Consider the following 14,189-nt stretch of genomic DNA (forward strand, 5'->3'; position numbering starts at 1 on the left):
TTAGTATGTGGCAGCTTATAGGACAGTCAATGTGGGACTGTAATTTTTCTCCATCTTTTCTAATCTCCACTCCTTCTCTCCTTTCCTTAATCAAAATTAGGAAACAAGGTTGGATAAGACGACAGAATATTTTAAACCTGTTAGATTGACAAGGAAAAAGAATTATCCACCAAGATAAATATACATTGTCATCTCCCCCTTTTCACTGAAAATTTTGATTTGACTTAATTCATTTAATTCATTTAATTTGATTTAATTTTGACACTGAGGTGTAATAGTCTATTTTGGACACATATCTATTATTATTATTATTATTATTATTATTTATTTTATTTTTTTTTTTGCGGTACGCGGGCCTCTCACTGCTGTGGCCTCTCCCGTTGCGGAGCACAGGCTCCGGACGCGCAGGCTCAGCGGCCATGGCTCACGGGCCCAGCCGCTCCGCGGCATGTGGTATCTTCCCGGACCGGGGCATGAACCCGTGTCCCCTGCATCCGCAGGCGGACTCGCAACCACTGCGCCACCAGGGAAGCCCACATATCTATTATTTTTAATAAGTAAACTCACATTTTCTTAGAACTCACCTTGCCATTTCCCCCTTTTTGATAGTCTGCCAAATTTTAAGACACTGTGAGAATACCTGATTCAGAAATCAGAAGTCCCTGGAAAATAAGGAAGTCAAAGAAAAGTTCCACTGAAGATTCTCCAGGGGAAGCACATAAATCAATCATTTCCTCCCTCTTGTCTTTAGTATGTCTAGCCTGAAAATAGTGTTTGGAATAAAAGAAGTACGGAGAAGAAAGGAAAAGAGTTTAAAAAAAAGAGAAAAAGAACGTATCTTTTCTAGGTCTCCAGTGGTGTTTTGTTCTGTTCTTTGGATGATTTCACTGCAGGCGAACACTTCTCTTCCTTTGGCGTGAAGATGTCGGCGTGTGCTAAGTATAGAAGTCTCTGTGGGTTCCCAAGTCTCTTGTCTCAGTTCTTTTGGGGTTGTCATCTCCAGAGCCGAAGTCCATGATCTCTGGAGAGCTGGAAAATTCCTGAGGTAACGGGAACTCCTCTGCTGAAGAGTGAGTCCGGTGCCCGAACACCTTTTCCTGCAGCTCGGCGATGTCGTTGCGGATGTCCGCCAGCATGAGCAGCAGGAAATCAAAAGAACCAGGGGGTCCCTGCGCAGGAGAGAGGTGTCAAAGCTAGACCACCACACACCCAACCCCTGGCCAACTGATGGCTTCCGTGGGGTCCGGGGTCTGCTGTCCTGCTGCTTGCTGGCAACTACTTAAGTCAACTCTGTGTCGCAAAGGGACGAGACATAAGGCCTACAACAGCCTGGGGGATTCTGCCTTCTATTCCTTCAGCTCCCGGATGAGCTATGGTGACATGCTGACCTCTCGTAGCTCTAGGCTCTATCAAACCCAGTAAAATGACAGAATATGAGAATAACCCTCCTAGGTTACTTTCCAAAGAACCCTGGAAGACACTTACGAAGGCAGAGGGTAGTGGTTAAGAGGCTGGGGTTCTGTTGCGTTTGAACCTCAGCTCTGCCACTCACTAGCCGTGTTGCCCTGGGCAAGTTACTTAATTGATGTGGGTTTCTGCTTCCCATCCATAAAACGGGGATAATAACAGTCCTAACTCTGTAGGGTTTCATAAGCGTGGGTTTAATGAGTTCATGCACGTACAGTGCATGTAGCATAACACATTTTTAAATGTTATCTTTTAAAAAATGAAATTATTAAAATGTCTATAAGGATGGTTGACTATAACTGAAATTTTTAAAAAATAAATTTATTTATTTATTTTTATTTTTGGCTGTGTTGGGTCTTTGTTGCTGCGCGCGGGCTTTTCTGTAGCTGTGGTGAGCCGGGGCTACTCTTTGTTGCGGTGCGCAGGCTTCTCACTGCAGTGGCTTCTCTTGTTGCACAGCATGGGCTCTAGGTGCGTGGGCTTCAGTAGTTGCGGCACGTGGGCTCAGTAGTTGTGGCTCATGGGCTCTAGAGCACAGGCTCAGTAGTTGTGGCTCACGGGCTTAGTTGCTCCGCAGCATGTGGGATCTTCCTGGACCAGGGCTCGAACCCGTGTCCCCTGCATTGGCAGGTGGATTCTTAACCACTGCACCACCAGGGAAGCCCTATAACTGTAATTTAAACAAAGTTCAGTATATGGTAAAGGCGTCCATTCCTCATTGATCAGGAAAGGTCCAAACGAAGGCTTCCTAATTCTTCTACTGACTGAACACCTTTTGTCATTATAAACTATTTACTAAGCCTTAATTTCTATGAAGTGCTGTGTGGAACATGGGAAAATAATGTGTGAACATGCGTGTTCTGGGCTTCAGTCTTTATCAGCCTCCACAACCCCTGCTTTGAAGCCACCACCTTAGCAAGCAGCAGGACAGCAGCTTTTACGTAACTCTGCAAAGCACTCAGTGCTGTACGGAGAGCATTCTGACATCAGTGGATGATCACCTGAGGTGTGGCAGTTCAGATGCCACCTGCATTGCACAGATTAGGGGATGGACACCCAGAGATGGATGCTAAGTGACATGGCCGTGATCAGAGAGCTAACAGGTGGAAGAGTGGAGATGGCATCTCAGACCTCCTACCTCTAAGGTCAAGGATCTTTGTCTTTCTTCAGAAGTGATACTGACTTCTTCACAAGCAATGGGGTTGCTTGAATCATCTGTGCTTTTTTTTTTTTTTTTTTGCGGTACGCGGGCCTCTCACTGTTGTGGCCTCTCCCTTTGCGGAGCACAGGCTCCGGATGCGCAGGCTCAGCGGCCATGGTTCACGGGCCCAGCCGCTCCGCGGCATGTGGGATCTTCCCGGACTGGGGCACGAACCCGTGTCCCCTGCATCGGCAGGTGGACTCTCAACCACTGTGCCACCAGGGAAGCCCCATCTGTGCTTTTGGATACGATTAATTTTTATTTTTAATCTCCCAGACACTATACATACAATCCAGCTAATTTTGTCTCAATGGTCCAGAGTAGCTGTGCATGTCTGAGCTTTCTGGAGAGGATGGTCATCCAACCTGCTAGGGTTCTAGTGGTGGCTAAATTCTTAAACGTTCAGAGTTATGACTTAACCCCATAGATTTCTTTTCTAGCTCCTTCAGATGTTGTAAGACACACCTGGAAACAGACTCACGACATACTGGGGTTTTGAATCTTAAGAGAAGACATTCCAAGTAAAGATTAGCTATGATAAAAGAAACAACAATAGGAAATGAATTTTCAAAAGGAAAACCCAACCAGCTGCTAAAGGCTTCTGTGATTCTGCTTCTAACCACGGAGTTCTCTGTGGGCAAGCTGAGCGACAGCTGGAAGGGGCTGGCTGTTGCTCCTGAGACCAACTTACAGGCTCATCAGAGCTGCAGCCCTGAGCACAATGCACTGGGGAAGCAGGACAGGCGGTGCTACTTACTGGAGACCCTCTGGGGCCAGGTGCTCCTCTTTCCCCCTAAGAACAGAAGGGTCAGGGTTAGCTTTCTGGACAACACGGATGCCACCACCCCAGTCTCTATTTAGACCCCCACCACTACCATCTCCCTGCACAAAACAGAAAATATTTCCTACGGGAAACAAACGTTAAGCTTGAAGCTGCACACTTGGGATCGCTGGTTTGAACCGAGCTGCTTTGAGTCAAGTGCCTCTCATTTTGATTTCCCCCAAGGCCATATATTTTCCAACCAGATCTGACAGGAGGAAAGCTGGTATTTCCAGGCAGTGTGTGGGATAACTTAGAGGCCTCTAAAGTAACTCACACTGACTTCTGTATGAGGCAAGTGGCAGGCAGCCCTCAGAGTGGGACCACCCACTTGCACAGAATGGGACTTCTGTTCTTGACTTAAACACCACAAAGAAATGGGAACACACACAAAACAGCCCCACAAGTAAGTAACACTGGCTAACGAGAAAAACCCACGCTACCATGACAGCAAGGAGGCTTGTTTAACATTTACGGGGTAATTTTTCTTAGAAGCGGTTTTGGTGGTTGTTTTTGTTATTACGGTTGTTCTGTATTTTAGGAAAATGGCTTTTTAGATTCTCCTCCCAGCTTTGGGGACAAAAAGTGCATCTGTGTCTCAACTTTGCCACATGCAAAAAGGAGACAACAAACTGTGCTTGAGCTTTACGTGATGGCTGCACAGTAGGTGGAAACTGAGAAACCTAAGCCTTGTAAGGACCCCTCAGAAGACTTACCTTAGAACCATCTCTTCCTGGGGCACCTGGTGGACCCTACAAGACAAAGGGACCTAGTTTAACAGAAGGAACATGCCTTCCCCAACTACATATGGGAGGTCTGATGAAATACTGACCACAGGGCCCCTCCGGCCTTGCTTAATGTGGGACAGATCAGGAGATGGTCCCATGGGTCCCATTGAGCCCCGCGGGCCGGGCTGCCCGGGGGGGCCTGGAATACCCGGGAAGCCTGGGCTCCCCTTTGGTCCTGGTGAGCCTGCAATCAAAGAACACCTCATTAGTCCACAGCCCGCGAGGAGGACAAGGGCCCTGGCTGACTGACAAGAGAGTCCAGGAGCCCCATTCAGCCACTTCTCTTCCCACTCTGACCTTTGCCTTCTGACCTCTCCACTGAGATGTCCCATAGGCAGTCTGAACTTAACACGACCAGAAATTGCCCTCCCTATTCTTTTTAAAAATGTTTATTGAAATACAGTTGGTTTACAATGTTGTGTTAGTTTCAGGTGTACAGCGAAGTGACTCAGACTTCCCCATTCTTTTCACGGACCTCCAGTCCCCCAGCCACTCAAGCCAGAAACTTGAGTCTTCCTATAGATTTCCCTGTTTGCACAAGCTCCTTATCCAATCTGTGACCAGTTCTGTGCACTTCACTTCTTTAACGTCTCACAACGATCTGCTCCTCGGCACCCCCCCGTCACTGCAGGGCGGTGGTTAATGCAGCTGGGGAGTGGTGAGTGTCCAGGTTTCAGCAGCAGAGGGACCTGCCTCTAAATCTCGGACAAGCTGCTTGACCTCTTTGAACCTTAGTGCCTCATCTGTAAAGCAGGGCTAATAAAAGTCTACCTTACAGGGCTTCCCTGGTGGCGCAGTGGTTGAGAGTCCGCCTGCCGATGCAGGGGACACGGGTTCGTGCCCCGGTCCAGGAGGATCCCACATGCCGCAGAGCGGCTGGGCCCGTGAGTCATGGCCGCTGAGCCTGCGCGTCCGGAGCCTGTGCTCCGCAGCCGGAAAGGCCACAACAGTGAGAGGCCTGCGTACCGCAAAAAAAAAAAAAAAAAAAAAAAAAATCTACCTTACAGAGCAGTTCTGAGCATTAAATGAGACTTTAGATACACATACACACCACTTGGTGTAGCACCTCACACACTGAGGCACTAAAATAAAAATCTATGTTAGCCCTTCCGTTTTCTCTTTTCTTAATTTATTTATTTTTTATTTTTGGCTGCGTTGGTCTTTGTTGCTGCACGCCAGCTTCCTCAAGCTGCGGTGAGCAGGGCCTACTCTTCATTGTAGCCCTTCCTTTTATTTGCTTCAACTCTTTTTTTTTTTTTTTCCCGGTACGTGGGCCTCTCACTGCTGTGGCCTCTCCCGTTGCGGAGCACAGGCTCCGGACGCGCAGGCTCAGCGGCCATGGCTCACGGGCCCAGCTGCCCCGCGGCATGTGGGATCTTCCTGGACCAGGGCACGAACCCGTGTCCCCTGCATCGGCAGGCGGACTCTCAACCACTGTGCCACCAGGGAAGCCCTATTTGCTTCAACTCTTGCCTCACAGCTAGTCCTTCTGTTTCCCATCAGTCTTGTTCATCCCTCACCTGTTCTTCACACCTCTATATGAATATTATTTCTGAACAAGTCTTACTGTGTAACTTTCCTACTTTCAACCATTTGGGGCAAAAGCCTCAAGCCACTGACGTGGGGCAGCAAATCTCCTGCAGGACCCGGGGGGACGGCTATTCCTATTAGAGGAGGGGCAGCAAACTCTCCGGCTCAAGATCCACCACGGATACAAGCCAGAGTTGGGTTGCCACAGGTGGGGAGAAGGCCTTACCCTAATGCCTGGATGCCCAGGTCATGCTTAGGGCTGCAGCTGGACCAGGAGAACTGAAACATCCTTGAGCTCCACAGCTCTACATCGGAGTAGTAAGTCACAGCAGTCTCCCACTGGAGAACAGCAAGAACGTGGAGAGAGGAGCTCAGAGCGGCACAGCTGTGCAGGGGCTGCTGAAAGCTGAGAACCGCTGAGAAAAACCCACCGGCACCCTAGGCCCCCACTAAACATAGAGTAACGGTATCCTACCATCGGAGGAATCTGAAAACTTGAAGACTGTGGAACACTAGAGGTAGAGACAGTGAGAACACATGCAAACCTGGCTCAGTTATTCATTAGATCGACCCAGTGCTTCTTGCTAGCAGCCTGGATACCCATCTCCAGGAGTAATTACTTTGTCCCCCAGTCTCTACTGTTCCTCTCCAAATGGTATCTGGCATTCAGTCCAAAATTTTGAGGCACATTATAAAAAACCAAAAAGCAAACAAAAACAACCCCCTCCCTGATTAAACAGCCCCCATTCAAGACAGAGCAATCAACAGAATCAGACTTAGAGGTGACCCGGATGTTAAGGTTATCATACAGGGACTTTAAAATCACAACGTATGTTAAAGGAGCTAGAGGAATAGACAGCTTGCCCGAACAGATGAGGTAATTGCAGGTCTCTTTTTGCTTTTGTCATCTGTGCTTTTGGCATCATATCCAAGAAATCACTGCCAAATCTAATGTCATGAAAGTTTTTGCCTGTTTTCTCCTAAGAGTTTTATAGTTTCAGGTCTTACATTTAGGTCTTTAATCCATTTTGTATGTGGTGTAAAGCAAGAGTCTAACTTCATTCTTTTGCATAGGGAAGGATATTGTGTTTTAACCCATTTTAGCCTGTCAACTTTATGAGGGCATGGGTTATATCTTAATCGTCAGCACACGCTCAGAGAGGCCCAGGTACAGAGAAGGCTGCTTAGTAAAAGCGTCGTGTCAAACGACTGCAATGAAGAGGCTGGGCAGATTGCTGGGCTGTAATTATTCCTCAGCAATGTATGCCTTAGTGCTATAATGATTCCTCTCTTTCAAACGCATACAGTAATTACTTCTTGATCGTACGCGGCTCCTACAATCGGCAGAGCACAGTGATAGGATGGAATGGCTTTCAGGTACCGGAAAACAAAACAAAACAAAGACTTCAAACTTATCATGTTTGGGGACGTCTTTTGTAGCTCACAAAATAATTGAGCCAACATAAAAGGCAGTCAATGTTCCATCCAAGTATGTCTCTCACCCCCTACTCTCAATGCTGGTTCCAGGTACATCCTGAAAGAGTTCATCTGGGAAGGGAACCAGATCCCTCTTATAACTAAATATTTTACCTCCGATAGCACAAGGACAGGCCAGAGGTAATATCTCACCTTCATTTACACAGTCAATGTACTTCAGAGATCACTACGTCAAGTGCCTTTAAACTGTGGGGCTTTGATGTACAAACGTCAGCACCTTATAAAGGAACAGTGGGGGGCACAGAACAGCAGCCACTCCCTCAACACCAAAGCCAAAGGATTCCAGCCTAGTAGAGCTTCCTGTATTGGTGGCCCAGGCTGTGATTTATCAGACTCCAGGACTGGAATTTTAGTTAAGGGTAAGAGAAATCTTATTATCTCTCTAGTTGCCCTAACACATCTCAACTGAGGGCATCACAAACTATGATGCTAGAAGTAAGGAGAGAGAAGGAGTAAGGACTGGAGGAGAAAGCAAGGGCATAGCCCATTGCCAAAGCTAGTCCTCAATCACTCCCTGCTCCAGCAAGGACCCTGGACAGCTCAAACCATGCTAGAAACCAGACGGCAGAACTGGAAAGGAAAGCTAGCAAGTCATTCATTAAGTGAGAGAGTGGCAGGGACTTATATACACTACCAAATGTAAAATAGATAGCTAGTGGGAAGCAGCCGCATAGCACAGGGAGATCAGCTGGGTGCTTTGTCGCCACCTAGAGGGGTGGGATAGGGAAGGTGGGAGGGAGACGCAAGAGGGAGGAGATATGGGGATATATATATATGTATAGCTGATGCACTTTGTTATAAAGCAGAAACTAACACACCATTGTAAAGCAATTATACTCCAATAAAGATGTTAAAACAAAGAAGAAGAAGAAGAAGAAAGAAGCCAGTGGCTCCCCTGTTCCTACTTTGTCCTTGTTGAAGTGACAGGTAGGCTGGCCTGGGGGGATGAACTTCCTCCAGGGAAGCAGAGTGAGAACATTCTCTTAGAGAAGGATGGAGAACACTGTGCAAACAGTCAGTTTGTATGGAGTCTACTTAGAAGCAGCAAGAGGCTGCCTGTGTGTGGCATCTGCTGGAGAAAACTCAACCATGACCCAGAGGCCACAAGAGTGAACGAGAGGAGAAACCAAAGTCCTGGACCAGTTCTTGGTCTCTGTACAGACTGAGACCCAGGCCACCTGGGTTTTGATGGAAACCAGGAGATGAAGATATAAGTGGAGAAGAAAACATAGAGTTTGGGAAGCATTCTGAGCCTTTGTTTTTGCTGACCTTCCAGCCTAAAATCTGCCGTGTCCTTTGTGCTTGGACCAATCCTACCTTTCATGTTCTTCCAGGTCCAGCTCAAACCCCAAGTCCCCTGACCACTGCAGGCTACAGTGATCTCTCTCTTCTTTAAGTTTCCACAGCAGGAAGTACCTGCATACTTTACTTGGGGGCAGGCAGGTACTGTTTTATTCTATTTGCTTTCCCTTTATGTGTCTTGTCATCCTCGTTAGAATGTCAGGTCATTCACAACACCTAGCACACTGCTAAGCGATGAGCATGAGGGATAAGACATCCATGTCTTAGAGTCATTTGTCAACACTAATAGCATCTCCTTCATGGGTGTGAAGAAAAGAGTATTGATCTGTCTATGGAGGGACCCATAATAAAACAGATAACATCCTGTTGTTATTTTTTAAAGGTCTCATTGCGTATTGCCTGACAGAATGATAGGATATTTGGGGTTTTCTTCAGAGTAACAAGGGTGAATCTCCAAAACAGTATGTGGAGGAAGCCAGACAGAAGGAATAGATTCCTTTCTATGAAGCTGTAGAACAGACTAAACTGCAGCAATAGAAAGCAGGTCAGTGACTGCCTAGAGCTGAGGATGTAGATTGCCAAGGGCACAAGGGAACTTTCTGGGCATGGAAATGTTCTACACCTTGATGTAGACCAGATATAGGGTGGTGGTTAGTAAGTGCTTGACGTAGGGTGTATGCATCTGTCTAAACTCGTCCAACTGTATGTTCAGTGTGTACATTTTATTGTATAGAATCGTATCTCAATGAGATTGACTTTTAAAGGAAAACATAGAGATAGATATCAAAATAAATATCAATGTAAGTGTGTTCACAAATAACAGGGAAAGGAGGAGACAGGATTGGGGAAGAGTGGCAATGAGGCCGGCCATAAGGTGTTGGCACCAGGTGATGAGCCCACAGGAGTTCATTACGCCATCCTACGTTCAAGTATGTTAGTGTTAAAAATAGTTTTCATTTTGTTTCTCTGTAATGTAAGATGATCTTTATAAATCTTGTCCAGACCCAGGATAATGACTTTTTTCTCCCTGATTACTATTGGTTAGAAGGGTGTCTCAGGCTTGACCCAATTCCCCGAGGCCCTCTTGGCACACGGGCATGGGACTCCCTGGACCCCGGCTTCTGCTCCCGTCCACGGAAGCTACAAAACTCTGTCCCACCCCCCAACTAAACGTGAGCTCTCGGCAGGCCCTGGCTGGTGAGCCTATCACCCTTTTATGCTATTTGCTTTCAGTCTATGCTTTTACGCTCTTCTTCATACTCACCGGGGGGGCCCTGGCCCCCAGGCAGGCCAGGAGGTCCTGGGATGTAGGCATTTGAGGCCAGCACCTTGTCACCAGTGATGTACTTGCCCAGGTCCGCAGCGCTGTTGGGTAGCAGGGCAATCTGCAAAGAGAAGAGGAACCTGGGTCAGGAAGCACGGATGGCTCCACTGCCAGGGAATGCCCTGCGCTGTGTGGTCTGCAGAGGCCACAGAGCCTTTTCTTGTGCATACGTCTTTTTTTTTTTGTTTAATGAATGAGTTAAGTCATTTTCTAAAAAATTAATTAATTAATTTATTTTTGCTGTGTTGGGTCTTCGTTTCTGTGCGAGGGCTTTCTCTAGTTGTGGCAAGCGGGGGGTCACTCTTCATCGTGGTGTGCGGGCCTGTCACTATTGCGGCCTTTCTTGTTGCGGAGCACAGGCTCCAGACACGCAGGCTCAGTAGTTGTGGCTCACGGGCCTAGTTGCTCCGCGGCATGTGGGATCCTTCCAGACCAGGGCTCGAACCCGTGTCCCCTGCATTAGCAGGCAGATTCTCAACCACTGTGCCACCAGGGAAGCCCCTGTGCATACGCCTTTATCCGAGTCAGTCAGAGTGCAGACGGACTGTAGAGGTCCTCCTTATAAACCCAGAGGCCTTCTAGTCAAAACAACTTGTACAAGATCACTCCGCTGGTTGGTTAGTGGGTGAACCTGGATCAGTTCCAGTGTGCCTAGATATCATTAGAGTCATTAGCATCATAATTAACACAATCTACCTGTTTCAGACTTTTATTAAGAACTCATGTCTCAAATATTTGAGAAACTACTACGTGCCAGGCCCTGTGCTTCGTTCTAAGGCGACAACAGTGAACAAGACATGGTCCCGGCTCTTACAGATCTCCGCCTTGGGAGCCAGGATGGAAAACATGACTTACAGGTCACGTGTATGCTCAGGTGTTTGGGAAACAGTGACTGTGATGGTTTTAAAATATGTCCACAATTTTTTGGACACTCCTCCCTTTAAAAGGTGGAGGCTAATCTTCTACCCTCTGAGTGTGGGTTGTGCTTAGGGATTTGCTTCTAATGAATAGAAAAAATGACAAGAGGACGGTGTGTAATTTCTGAGATAAGGTCATAAAAGGCACCGTGGCTCCCTGCCTCTCTCTCTCTCTGATTTCAGGAGCTCATTCTAGGGGAAGCCAGAGGGATCACACACGTGAATGACCTTTGCATTCCTTGAGGTCAGGAATCAGGGAGACCCTTGGTAAGAACTGCACGCTCTTAATGTCCATTTCCTCACTGATAATGCCCACCATTAAGACGTGAGGATTACACCAGTAGTGTGTATCAGGTGCCCAGCACAGGACCTGAAATGTACTAAGTGCTTGATAAATGGTAGTTCTAGTCTCTTCCTTCCAGGAAGCTGATTCAGGGGTGTAAAATCCAGTGGAGACTGTGTTTTTGAGGCTCAGAGCTACCCTCAGAGGATTCACTTGGGATCCTGGAGTCCCACAGAAACCAAGTATCACTGTGATTTTCTGAAGCAAGTTGCATTTGCCACCCACGTCCTCCTGGACGAGGCCCTGCTTGGGGACCCTCTGGCCAGAGGGCAATGCAAGCTACGAGAAGGTCCGTGGATATCTCATCCTTGCCCATGGAGCGCTCCAAGGCTCTACACCCATCTTTGGATCTGAGCTGTGGAGAGAGTTTCCTACCACCTGTTTGTGATCAGAGGTGGCCAACTGCCACTGTGACAGAGTTGTGCTCTGTGGGTTCAGCATCAGCACAGAGTGCTAAATTAGAAATTGTGCAAGTTCTCCCTCTGAGGCTTATGTCAACTCCAAATTACTACAGCTTTTGGTGACAAGAAATATAGAATTGAATGTTGATTTGAAAAACCGTGGAGTTGGGGGCCTCCCTGGTGGTGCAGTGTTTAAGAATCTGCCTGCCAATCAATGCAGGGGACACGGGTTCGATCCCTGGTCTGGGAAGATCCCACTTGCCGCAGAGTAACTAAGCCTGTGTGCCACAACTACTGAGCCCACGCGCCACAACTACTGAGCCCGCGTGCTGCAACTGCTGAAGCCCATGTGCCTAGAGCCTGTGCTCTGCAACAAGAGAAGCCACCGCAATGAGAAGCCCATGCACCACAACGAAGAGTAGACCCCGCTCGCTGCAACTAGAGAAAGTCCACGCACAGCAACGAAGACCCAATGCAGCCAAAAATAAATAAATAAAAAAAAATGAAATGAAAAATTAAAAAAAGAAAGAAAAACCCTGGAGTTTTCTTTACTTTCCTACTTCATGGGCAAGTCAGAATTTCTCACCTCTCCTTTTCTTCCCCATGGGTTTCCTCCTGCCCCAGGGAGACTAGACAGTCCCAGTTGAGTTCAACCACGCCACACGAATAACCCCTGGGGCCTCAGGGCACCTGGGTTGATAGTAACAGAGCACGGAGATGGAGTAAAAGATGATCGTGAGATCTTGAACCCCCCAAGCCTAGGCCCGAGGAATTTATGGGGAAACTACAAAATCCACCTACTGAACTGCAGCTAAGAGACCAGTGTATGAATGGCAGTGGGAGGCTTGGGAAAGTTCTGCTGTCCAGATGACCTTCTCTGGCTTCATAAAGTCCTCGGCCTCCTGCACTGGTGTCTGTTTCTGAGCATGGAGGTTTGGGAATGATTAGCATGACTATTTCGAAACATGACTGTGGAGGACACCCCTGCCCCAAGATCCCCTTCTCCTGCTGGGTGGCTGCTGGGTTTGGGGCCATCTTGAGCCAGATGTAGAAGCGATGATTCTTCTTAGTTACAGAGACAGATGTTCTTGCTAACAGAAGAAATCCAGTATTAATGAAAAGCGAACATCACAATAATACATGGTTTGTATGTTGGCAAACGACTTGTACCTGATACATCTGATGGAGAACAAATTCTTCCAGCTCTCTGCAAGGTGACTGTCCAAGTCCTGTATCCCATTAGCCCCTTAATGAAGTGCTTGCAATGTTTCTAAAAGGTGAAACGGTGGGAAACCACGAGAGGGTTCTGGCGGTATCCCTGCGGCCTGGCATACAGAAGGGACGGGGCCATGAGGCCTGAGGTGTTGCCCTGCTCCTCCTGTCCACCCCCCTCGCTTGCCTGCAGAGCACACGTCAGGCTCTCCTGGGTCAAGGTCTTTTCCCTGCTTCAGCTGCCCTAGGTGGCCTATTTGAGCCTAGGATCCTCCTCCGTCTAGAAATTCCTCCACAGTTTTTTTTTTTTTTTTCCGTTTCTTGGAGTTCTTACTTAAATCCATTCAGTTCATGGTGCAAGGATGCTCAGAGGGCAGGAAGCTCAAAGAAGCACCAACACTCTCTTCCGAAGGGTCCCTCAGTGCTTTTGGAGCCCCTTAGCTAGTATGAAAATCCTTGGGTAAGGACAGCCTTGCAGGTCCCTGAGCTAGAAGATTCCTGACCATCCAGTGCGTTCCAGATAAACAGTCTTCTTCTGTGCTTTGAGAAGACCTAGTGTTCCCGGAAAGATGCAAGGAAAGGCACTCAATTCCCCTATGATCATCGTTTAGAATTCACTAGGGAAAACGATAAGAATTACAACCTTGCGCAATCTGAAAGCCAGCTTTGCACAATTTCAGGTCAGGGTTCATGGTTCACTGCCAGGACCCAGCTACGTCCCAGGGGTTTATTTACAATGGTGCTGGTGTCACTGGGTCATAGCGAGAGGCCACTCCAATCTGTGACTGCATGCCTGGGTCCTGGGGTGGAACGGGGGTGAACCCCTGAGTGAGGAGAATTTATAAGCGAAACTACTCTAACTAGAGGACGGAGGGTCAACACTGGCCCTTGAAGGCTGGTTCAGTTTTATTATCTGCTTCCAAGAGAAAAACTAAAATGTGAATTTTATCTGTGGGTTTTTGGCATTAGGCAGATCTATGTTTAAATCTCAGCCCTGCCACATTCTACCTGTGGGATCTTGATAAGCTATAGAACTGATTATCTCATCCATAAAATGAGGATCATAATAGCCACCTAAGAAGGGCTGCTGGGAGGATGAAAGTGACGATGTCCTGAATGTGCCTGGCCCAGCGCCCAGACTAGTAACTGCCAGCAGCCAGGACCACGGACACAGTGCAAATGCTCTTCGGGGTGGGATGGGGTCGGGGGTTGAGGGGTGCTCCTGGCAGTTTCTAAACAGCGGGATGACTTTGGGTAAGTCCCTTCACCCTTCCAGGTCCTCACCTTCATGTTTATAAAACGAGAGGTTTGGGCCAGACGAGCAAGTCTTTGGATGTAAAATTCTGTAAGCAAGCTGGGAGGATGAGACTGGCACGTGGAGGGACAT

The 14,189-nt window shown here is 47.7% G+C and overlaps 1 protein-coding gene across 2 annotated transcripts in view; it reads right to left on the bottom strand.

Annotated features, from left to right (window-relative positions):
* Positions 1-727: 727 nt before the first annotated feature.
* CCBE1 (collagen and calcium binding EGF domains 1) overlaps positions 728-14,189 on the bottom strand; it is a 238,370-nt gene continuing 224,908 nt past the window's right edge. For both annotated transcript variants that reach the window (XM_060119749.1, XM_060119750.1), the window contains exons 7-11: positions 9,870-9,990; positions 4,321-4,460; positions 4,205-4,240; positions 3,426-3,461; positions 728-1,169 (exon numbers count right to left, since the gene is read on the bottom strand). In XM_060119749.1, coding sequence (XP_059975732.1) covers positions 936-1,169; positions 3,426-3,461; positions 4,205-4,240; positions 4,321-4,460; positions 9,870-9,990 — 567 coding nt within the window. In that variant the 3' untranslated portion in view covers positions 728-935. The remainder of the gene's footprint in view (positions 1,170-3,425; positions 3,462-4,204; positions 4,241-4,320; positions 4,461-9,869; positions 9,991-14,189) is intronic.

Source organism: Mesoplodon densirostris, chromosome 15, assembly GCF_025265405.1.
Source record: "Mesoplodon densirostris isolate mMesDen1 chromosome 15, mMesDen1 primary haplotype, whole genome shotgun sequence".
NCBI classification, from domain to species: domain Eukaryota; kingdom Metazoa; phylum Chordata; class Mammalia; order Artiodactyla; family Ziphiidae; genus Mesoplodon; species Mesoplodon densirostris.